We start from the raw sequence: 9399 nt of genomic DNA, 5'->3' as shown, positions 1-9399 counted from the left end.
CCCCCCCCCCCCTCCCCCGTCCCTGATTACTGCCCCTTACCCCATTACCCATATTCCCTATCCCCCTCCTCATCCCTTACCCCCCCACCCCACCCCAACCCCTGATTCTATTCCCTGACTTTTTCTTTATCCTCTATACTTTACCCTAATTCTCCTTTACTTTTTGTGGGGTTCATATATATATATATATGTGTGTGTGTGTGTGTGTGTGTGTCTGTGTGTGTGTGTGTGTGTGTGTCTGTGTGTGTGTGTGTGTGTGTGTGTGTGTGTGTGTGTGTGTGTGTGTGTGTGTGTGTGTGTGGGTGTGTGTGTGTGTGTGTGTGTGTGTAGGTGTCTGAATGTGTGTGTGTGTGTGTGTGTGTGTGTGTGTGTGTGTGTGTGGTGTGTGTGTGTGTGTGATCTGTGTGTGTGTGTTGGGTGTGTGTGTGTGTGGTGTGTGTGTGTGTGTGTGTGTGTGTGTCTGTGTGTGTGTTAGTGTGTATTGTGTCCTGTGTGTGTGTGTGTGTGTGATTGTCTTTGTGGCTGTGTGTGTGTGTGTGTGTGTGTGTGTGTCGTGTCTGTGTTGTGTGTGTTGTGTGTGTGTGTGTGTAGATTTTATGTGTGTGTGTGTGTGTGTGTCTGTGTGTGTGTGATTGTCTGTGTGTGTGTGTGTGTGTGTATGTTGTGTGTGTGTGTGTGTGTGGATTGTGTGTGTGTGAGGTGTTGTGTATAGGTGTGTGTGTGTGTGTGTGTGCGTGAGTGTGTGTGTGTGTGTCTGTGTGTGTGTGTGTGTGTGTGTCTGTGTGTGTGTGTGTGTGTGTGTGTGTGTGTGTGTGTGTGTGTGTGTGTGTGTGTGTGTGTGTGTGTGTGTGTGTGTGTGTGTGTGTGTATGTGTGTGTGTGTCTCCGATATCCACCTACTTACACTAATAGATAAATATAATAAGACACAAAATGATTTATAAAAACTGTTTAAAAAAAGAGAGAGAGAAAAATAAAACAAAGACACAAACACCAAAAAAACAACAGACAAACATCTCAACAAGACAGAGAGAGATTACAACAACAACAACAACAACAGCAACCAAATAAATAAAAAACAAGGAAACAAAAACAACACACAAGTAAAGCTATCCCATTCCGCTACAGTGATGATCAACGCACTTGAGGAAGTCTCCGTGAGAAAACAGCTGATGGTGCTTTGTGCTTGAGCGGAAGGGATCTCGGCAGGGAGAAGGAAAAGGAGAAGGAGGAGAGGGAGAAGAAGAAGTGAGAGGGAGAAGGAGAGGGAAAAAGAGGAGAGGGAGGGGAAGTGACAGGGAGGGAAAGTGACAGGGAGGGGAAGTGAGAGGGAGAAGGAGAAGGAGGAGAGGGAGAAGAAGAAGTGAGAGGGAGAAGGAAAAGTGAGAGGGAGAAGGAGAAGGGAAAGGGAGAAGGAGAAGGAGGAGAGGGAGAAGGAAAAGGAGAAAGAGAGGAAGTGAAAGCGAGAAGGAGAGGGAGAAGGAAAATGAGGAGAAGAAGGAGAGAGAGAAGGAGGAGGAGAGGAAGTGAGAGGGAGAAGGAGAAGAAGGAGAGGGAGAAGGAGAAGGAGAGGGTAAAGGAAAAGAAGGAGAGGGAGAGGAAGTGAGAGGGAGAAGGAGAAGGAGGAGAAGGAGAAGGAAAAGGAGAGGGAGAAGAAGAAGGAGGAGAGGGAGAAGGAGAAGGAAGAGAAAGAGAAGAGGAAGTGAGAGGGAGAAGGAGAAGAAGGAGAGGGAGAAGGAGAAGGAGAGGGTAAAGGAAAAGAAGGAGAGGGAGAGGAAGTGAGAGGGAGAAGGAGAAGGAGGAGAAGGAGAAGGAAAAGGAGAGGGAGAAGAAGAAGGAGGAGAGATAGAAGGAGAAGGAAGAGAAAGAGAAGAGGAAGTGAGAGGGAGAAGGAGAAGAAGGAGAGGGAGAAGGAGAAGGAGAGGGTAAAGGATAAGAAGGAGAGGGAGAGGAAGTGAGAGGGAGAAGGAGAATGAGGAGAGGAAGAAGGAAGAGGAGAGGGAGAAGAAGGAGGAGAGGGAGGGGAAGTGAGAGTGAGAAGGAGAAGGAGAAGGAGAAGGAGAGGGTAAAGGAAAAGAAGGAGAGGGAGAGGAAGTGAGAGGGAGAAGGAGAAGGAGGAGAAGGAGAAGGAAAAGGAGAGGGAGAAGAAGAAGGAGGAGAGATAGAAGGAGAAGGAAGAGAAAGAGAAGAGGAAGTGAGAGGGAGAAGGAGAAGAAGGAGAGGGAGAAGGAGAAGGAGAGGGTAAAGGATAAGAAGGAGAGGGAGAGGAAGTGAGAGGGAGAAGGAGAATGAGGAGAGGAAGAAGGAAGAGGAGAGGGAGAAGAAGGAGGAGAGGGAGGGGAAGTGAGAGCGAGAAGGAGAAGGAGAAGGAGAGGGTAAAGGAAAAGAAGGAGAGGGAGAGGAAGTGAGAGGGAGAAGGAGAAGGAGGAGAAGGAGAAGGAAAAGGAAAGGGAGAAGAAGGAGGAGAGGAGAGGGAGGAGAGAAAGGGAGGGAGCGAGATAGGGGTAGGCAGGAGTGAGCGAGAATAAAGGGGAGAGGAAAGAGGAGTAGAGGGAGAAGAAGGAGAGGGAGGGAGAGAAGGCAAAAGAGATGGAGAGGAAGTGGAGTAGCGAGAAGGAGAGGGGAGAAGGAGAAGGAGGAGATGGAGAGGGAAAGTGGAGATCGAGAAGGAGAGGGAGAGAGAAGGAGGAAGGAGAGGAGAGGATAGTGAGGAGCGGAGGAGTTGAAAGGAGGAGAGGGAGAGGGAAAAGGAGGAGAGGGAGAGGAAGTGAGAGCGAGAAGGAGAGGGAGAAGGAGAAGCAGGAGAGGAAGAAGGAAAAGGAGGAGAGGGAGAAAGAGAAGAAGAAGGAAAATGAGAGGGAGAAGAAGAAGGAAAATGAGAGGGAGAAGAAGAAGGAAAATGAGAGGGAGAAGAAGAAGGAGGAGAGGGAGAGGAAGTGAGAGCGAGAAAGAGATGGAGAAGGAAAAGGAGGGGGAGAGGAAGTGAGAGGGAGAAGGAAAAGGAGGAGAGGGAGAAGGAGAAGGAAAATGAGAGGGAGAGGAAGTGAGAGGGAGAAGGAAAGGGAGAGGGAGAAGGAGAGGTGGTGTTGGAAAGGGAGTAGTAAAGAAGAAGAAAGACAAAGAAAAGAGAAAAAGAAAGCAAGATGAGAATAAGAAGTAGACGAGAAAGAGAGAAAGAGAGAAAGGCAGAACGAAGTGAGAGCAGAGAAGAGAGGAATAAAAGAAGCTAACAAGAGGGAACATCACGAGAAGAAAAGAGTAAACTGGAAGAGAAGAGAAAATAAGAGAGAGAAGACAGAAGAGAGAAAAGCAAGAAAGAAGAAAGAAGAGAGAACGGAGAAGAAAGGGGGGGGGTAAAGAAATATAAAGAAGAAGAAAAGAACAGCAAAAGAAAAAGAAAACGATAGAAGAAGAGCGCAGAAGAGTAAGAAGAAGAAAGAGAAAGAAAAGAAGAAAGAAGAAAAGGAAAGGAAAGGATGAAAGAGGAAAAGAAAGAAAGAGAAGAGAAAGCGAAGACTAAAAGAAGAGAAAATGCATAAGGAGAGCGAGAACAAAAAAGAGAGGAAGAAGAAGAATGAAAAGAAGAAAAAGGAAAGAAATGAGAAAAAGAAGAAAGAAGAAAAATAGAGAGAGAAGAAAAGGAAGAAGGAGAAAGAGAGAGGGAAAGACGAAAGAAAGCGAAGAAAGGGAGAAGAAGAGAGAAGCCGAAGAGGAAAAGAAGAAACGAGAAGAGAGAAAGAAGAAGAAAGTGAGGAATAAAGAATAGAAGAAAGAAGAAAGAAAGAGAAAGAGTGGAAGAAGAAAGAAGAGAGAAAAGAACAGAAGGAAAGAAGAAAGAGAGCAGAAAAGGAATAGCGGAAAAAAAAGAACAAAGAAGAGAAGAAGGAAGAAAGGAGGAAGAGGGGAGAGGGAAGTCTGAGAGCGAGAAGGAGAAGGAGGAGAGGGATATGGAAAAGGAGAGGGGGGGAAGGAGGAGGAAAAGTGAGAGTGAAAAGGAGAAGGAGAAGGAAAAGGAGAGGGAGAGGGAGTGAGAGTAGCGAGAGCAGAAGGGAAAAGGAATGAGGGGAGAGGAAGTGTACGTCTACCGTCGAGCTTCGAGGAGAGGGGCGGAAGTTGAGAAGCGAGAAGGCGGAAGAGAAGAGGGATAAGGAAAAGGAGATGAAGTGAGAAGGAGAAGGAGAAGAAATAGGGAAGGGGAGGGAGAATGAGATGCGAGAGGAAGAAGGAGAAGGGGAAGGGGGAGGGTGAAGGAGGAGATGCAAGAGGGAGAGAGAGAAGGAAAATGAGGTAGAAAGAGGAAGAGAGGGAAATAGATAGGATGAGAGAAGAAGGAGAAAAAGAAGTGTGAGGGAGAATGAGAAGGTGAGGATGGAATAATAGAAGAAGATGGAGAGGATAAGAAAAAAATAAATAAATTGTAATGAAAGACGAATGATAGAGAAAAAAACGAAATAACGCTAAATAAAGGATAATAACATCCCAGTATAAGAAACAAACAAAAAGAAACGAAACGCAAGGAGGCTGTTGTTGCCAGCGGACAAACAAACAAACAAACAAACGCATATACGAACGGACAACACAAAGCAATGACAACATCAGGCTACAAGACGTGTTGCCAGCGGACTAACAATCAGCAAAAAAACTATATTCACGAAGGGAACAATAACATGGATGATTGCAACATTCAGGGCAACAAGAGGAGGGTTGAGAATGGGTGGGTGGGCATGGAGGAGGAGGGGAGGAGAGGAGGAGGGAGGGGGAGGAGGGGAGGCGAGAGAGGAGGATGGGGGAAGAGGGGGAGGATGGGAGAAGAAAGGGAGGATGGGGGATGAGGGAGAGGATGGGGTAAGAGGGGGAGACGAAAGAAGAGGAGGGAGAGGATGGGGGAAGAGGTGGAGGATGGGAGAAGAAAGGGAGGATGGGGGATGAGGGAGAGGATGGGGTAAGAGGGGGAGGGGGAGGAGGAGGAGGAGGATGGGGGAGGAGAGGGAGGAGGGAGAGGAGGAGGAGGAGGAGGGGGGGAGGAGGAGAAGGAGGAAGAGGAAGTCGTGGTGTAGATGGTGGACAGAGAAAGGAGGAGGAGGAGGAGGAGGAAAGTGGGGAGAGAAGAGGAGAAGAAGAAGAGGAGGGAGAGACGTAGAGAGGAGAAAACTGGGCGAAGAGACGTAGAGAGGAGGAAGCTAGGGAGAGGAATGAAGAAGAGGAAGGAGGAGAAGGAGGTGAGGTGAGGAGGAGGAAGTGGTAGGGAAGAGGAGAGAGGAATAGGCGAGAAGGAGAAGTAGAACGTGGGGATTTAGGCGGAGAGGAGGGATCGGAAAGAGAGAAATGCGATGGGAAGAGGGGATAAGGGACAAGAGATCAGTAGTGGGAAACATGGAGAGATAGTAGTTGGGAAAACAGGGGAAACAGGGGAGAGGAAGGGGAGAAGGAGGAAAGAGGGGAGAGGAGGGAAAGGAGAATTAGTAGGAGGGAAACAGGGGGAGGAGGGGGAGAAGAAATTGGGGAAATCGGGAAGAAAAGAAGGGAGTGAGGATAAGAAGAGAGAGAAAGGGAGAGGAGGAAAAGGAGAAGGGAGAGAAAGGGAGGGAGTGAGGATAAGACGAGAGAGAAAGGGAGAGGAGGAAGAGGGGAAGGGAGAGAAAGGGAGAGGAGGAAAAGGAGAAGGGAGAGAAAGGGAGGGAGGGAGGATAAGACGAGAGAGAAGGGGTGAGGAGGAAGAGGAGAAGGGAGAGAAAGGGAGAGGAGGTGGGGAAGAGAGGAGAGGAGGGGAGAGATGAAGAGGATGGAGGTAGGGAGGAGAGAAAGGGGACAGGAAAAGAAAAGGATGAGGAAGAAGTCCCTGTAATCATGGGATGAAAGCTAAAGGGAAGAGAGAGGAATAAAAAGCAGAAAAATAAGGAAGAAAAATAAATAAAGAAAGAGATAATGCAGAGAAGCAGAAAAGGCGGATGTGGAGAGAACATGTAGCGGCAGCTCTCATAAAAAAGAAAATATATATTTTTTTTTTCTAAGCAAGAGAGTCAAAGATAAAATAAGGATGACAAAAGACTGAGAAAATAAGAAAAAGGGAGAGAGCGAAAGGGAGCGAGAGCGAAAGAGAGAGAGAGAGAAAGAGAGAGAGAAAGGGAGAGAAAGAGAGAGAGGGAGAGAGAGAGAGAGAGAGAGAGAGAGAGAGAGAGAGAGAGAGAGAGAGAGAGAGAGAGAGAGAGAGAGAGAGAGAGAGAGAGAGAAAGAGAGAGAGAATAGAGAGAGGACCTTCAGAGAATAACAAACAAACTCACAAAAACAAACGAACAAAGAAACAACACCACCAAAAAATCCCGACCAAAAATCAACGAAAAACAAAAACAAAAAAACAAAAACCGGCAACCTGTACTCACGATAATTTTCCTTATTCGAGATATACGTGACGCCGCACAGTGTTGCCAACTCCGTCAGGTTGAGGTAGAAAGAGGCAGCCACTAGCGTCAGGTAGGCTGGGCGGCGGGCGGCAGGCACATGGGCGGCGAGAGAGTTGTAATACGCCCGCGCCACCCACGCTACCAGGAGGCGAGGGGAGATGTGCAAAGCTACGGCGACCCGCCACAGATACCGCTGCGGCGATACACCTGTCACGGCGCTGATGCTCGGTAGGAAGTTGTACACCTGTGGGAGGGACAGAGGGAGGGGGGGGGGTTAGTGTTTTTTTTTTTTTTTTTTTTTTTTTTTTTTTTTTTTTTTTGCTTGTTTGTTTTTGTTGTCTCTTATTTTCGTTCACTTTCTTTTCTTTCCTTCATTGAGAGAGAGATAGAAAGAAAGAGAGAGAGAGAGAGAGAGAGAGAGAGAGAGAGAGAGAGAGAAAGAAAGAGAGAGAAAAAGGAGAGAAAGGAGAGAGAGAGAGAGAGAGAGAGAGAGAGAGAGAGAGAGAAGAGAGAGAGAGAGAGAGAGAGAGAGAGAGAGAGAGAGAGAGAGAGAGAAAAAGAAAGAAAGAGAGAGAAAAAGAGAGAAAGAGAGATAGGGAGAGAGGGAGAGAGAGAGAGAGAGAGAGAGAGAGAGAGAGAGAGAGAGAGAGAGAGAGAGAGAGAGAGAGAGAGAGAGAGAGAGAGAGAGAGAGAGAGAGAGAGATTGAGAGACAGAGAAAAAAATTATTATAAGTATCAACATGTGCGCATGCTTTTGTAATTTCGTGTGTACATCCATTTTTGTACAATGCTACACACATGGATGAGTTTCCGTGGCTCATGCAACCCTTTGCAAGATCTCGTATAATTTTGGGTTATTGAAAATGCAATTCACGCCGAGGAATTAGTTTCTTTTTCAATTTCGCGCAAACATTTTCTAATATCAAGTAGCATATATTTGAATCTCTAATTTTTACCGATTCTCTGTCACGTCATTAAAAGAATCTTTATATTAAGAGCAAGGGAATATCATCGCCTGAAACAGTTTACTTTAAGGTTGTTATGTAATGAATAATGAACGCACACATAAACACACACACAAACACACACAGAACCATACACACACACACAAATGCACATACTTATGCACACATACAGACACATTGTGTGTGTGTGTGTGTGTGTGTGTGTGTGTGTTTCAGAGTAAAAAGAGTAGCTGAGCTTTCATTGTTAAGTTTTTGAAAAGATAGCAAGTCTAGCAAACGAGACCTTTTACGAATTCAAGAGACATAGACACTGGTGACCATCTTTTAGCAAGGCCAAGCACGATGCTTTGAAATCCTTAAAAAATTACCCTAATATTATTTAACTGACAAAGGAAAAGGCGTCGTAATATTGAAGAAAAATTATTACGTCAACAAAGTAAATGTTCTGTTATCAGATTATACAAAATTTGAAAGTTAGATTGTGACCTTTTCCCTAAAATTGTTCAACTAGAGGATAAACTAAATAGAATGCTCAAGTGTTTGAAGGATAACAATGCAATTTCCTCTGACACATATAATTAGCTTAGAACATCTGGTTCTTTACCTGGCATTTTGTATGGACTACCAAAAGTTCATAAACCTGATGTACCAATTAGACCCATTTTGTCCGCTCTCAAAACTTTTAAACTATAATTTAGCTAAAATCTTACTTCCAATTCTTAAACCAATCACTACTAATGAATATACTGTCCAAAACTCCTTTGACTATGCTAAGTACATTTCCAAAATTAGTTTTGATCATCCTGTTGTAATGACTAGTTTTGATGTACAGTCGTTATTCACAAATATACCATTGAAAGAAACAGTTGACATTTGTACAAACAGTTTATTTGCGAATACTGACTTTGTGTATAAGTTTACGAAAGACCAGTTTAAGAAACTTAAAATTATCAGTTGAAGAATCAGTTTTTATATTTGACAAACAACTCTACTCGCAAACTCATGGGGTAACAATGGTAGTCCACTCGGCCCAACGCTCGCCAATCCTTTTTTATGCTACCACGAGAGTAAATGGTAAGCAGACTGCCCATCCCACTTTAAACCAATTTTGTACAAAAGATATGTTGATATTTTTCTTATTATTCAGTGATCCTTCTCACGTGCCGATGTTTTTGGATTATGTGAACTCTAAACATGACAACAGAAACTTCACATCTGAAATTGAAGTCAACAAACTTCTATCTTTTTGGGGCATTAGAATTGAGCATGGTCATTACACATTAAAACTTCAGTATACAGAAAGCCTACGTTCACTGGTCTTGGACTAAATTACTTATCCTTTCTACCTATGATGTTAAAAGTTATTACAATCAGAACATTGATGAACATGTGTTTCCAAATTTGTTCAGAGAAATTCTTTTTTTTTTTTCTTCTTTTTTTCTTTGTTTCTTTTTTTTTGAAAAATAAGTATCCTTTAGCAGTTATTCGAAAGAAAACACAAGGTTACTTTTAAATAAAATGCTGTGCCCAAAACTATTAAACTATAGTGTACCTCAGGACATCCGATATCTTAAACTACCATACCATGGATACACAAGCTTTGTCTTACGGAAAGAACTACATAAACTACTCAGCTACCATTACCCACAGATCCATTTCTGAATGAGCTTCACCAATTCCAGAACCATTCGTTCGTTTTTTCCGATAAAAGACTCCTTCCTGAAACATCTTTGCTCCAATATAATTTACTCTTACACTTGTTCTAGCTGTAATGCTAGATATATAGGTTCAACAACAAGGAATCTAAAAATGAGATACTGCGAGCATAAAGGAGTTTCGTATCAGACATTACGTCCGTTATCCTCTCCTATGTACTCATTAATCCGAGAACATTCAGAAAAAAAACTAAACATGGAATAAAATTTGATGATTTTACAGTAGTTCGAAAAGCAAAGGATGCCAATGATTTAAGAATTTTGGAATCATTGTTAATTAAAAAAACATAAAACCAGACTTACATAACAATGAAAGCTC

The 9399-nt window shown here is 44.0% G+C and overlaps 1 protein-coding gene across 1 annotated transcript in view; it reads right to left on the bottom strand.

The window, feature by feature from the left end:
- The window catches only part of LOC122256094 (post-GPI attachment to proteins factor 2-like), a 67903-nt gene extending 59736 nt beyond the window's left edge, over window positions 1-8167 (bottom strand). The window contains exons 1-3 of the mRNA XM_086538176.1: window positions 8144-8167; window positions 7970-8005; window positions 6380-6644 (exon numbers count right to left, since the gene is read on the bottom strand). Coding sequence (XP_086394302.1) covers window positions 6380-6644; window positions 7970-8005; window positions 8144-8167 — 325 coding nt within the window. The remainder of the gene's footprint in view (window positions 1-6379; window positions 6645-7969; window positions 8006-8143) is intronic.
- Between the last annotated feature and the right edge of the window lie 1232 nt (window positions 8168-9399).

Source organism: Penaeus japonicus, unplaced genomic scaffold (genome assembly GCF_977035675.1).
Source record: "Penaeus japonicus unplaced genomic scaffold, GWHDUDI00000001_assembly GWHDUDI00000007, whole genome shotgun sequence".
NCBI classification, from domain to species: Eukaryota; Metazoa; Arthropoda; class Malacostraca; order Decapoda; family Penaeidae; genus Penaeus; species Penaeus japonicus.
This window is presented reverse-complemented; position numbering and strand designations above follow the sequence as displayed.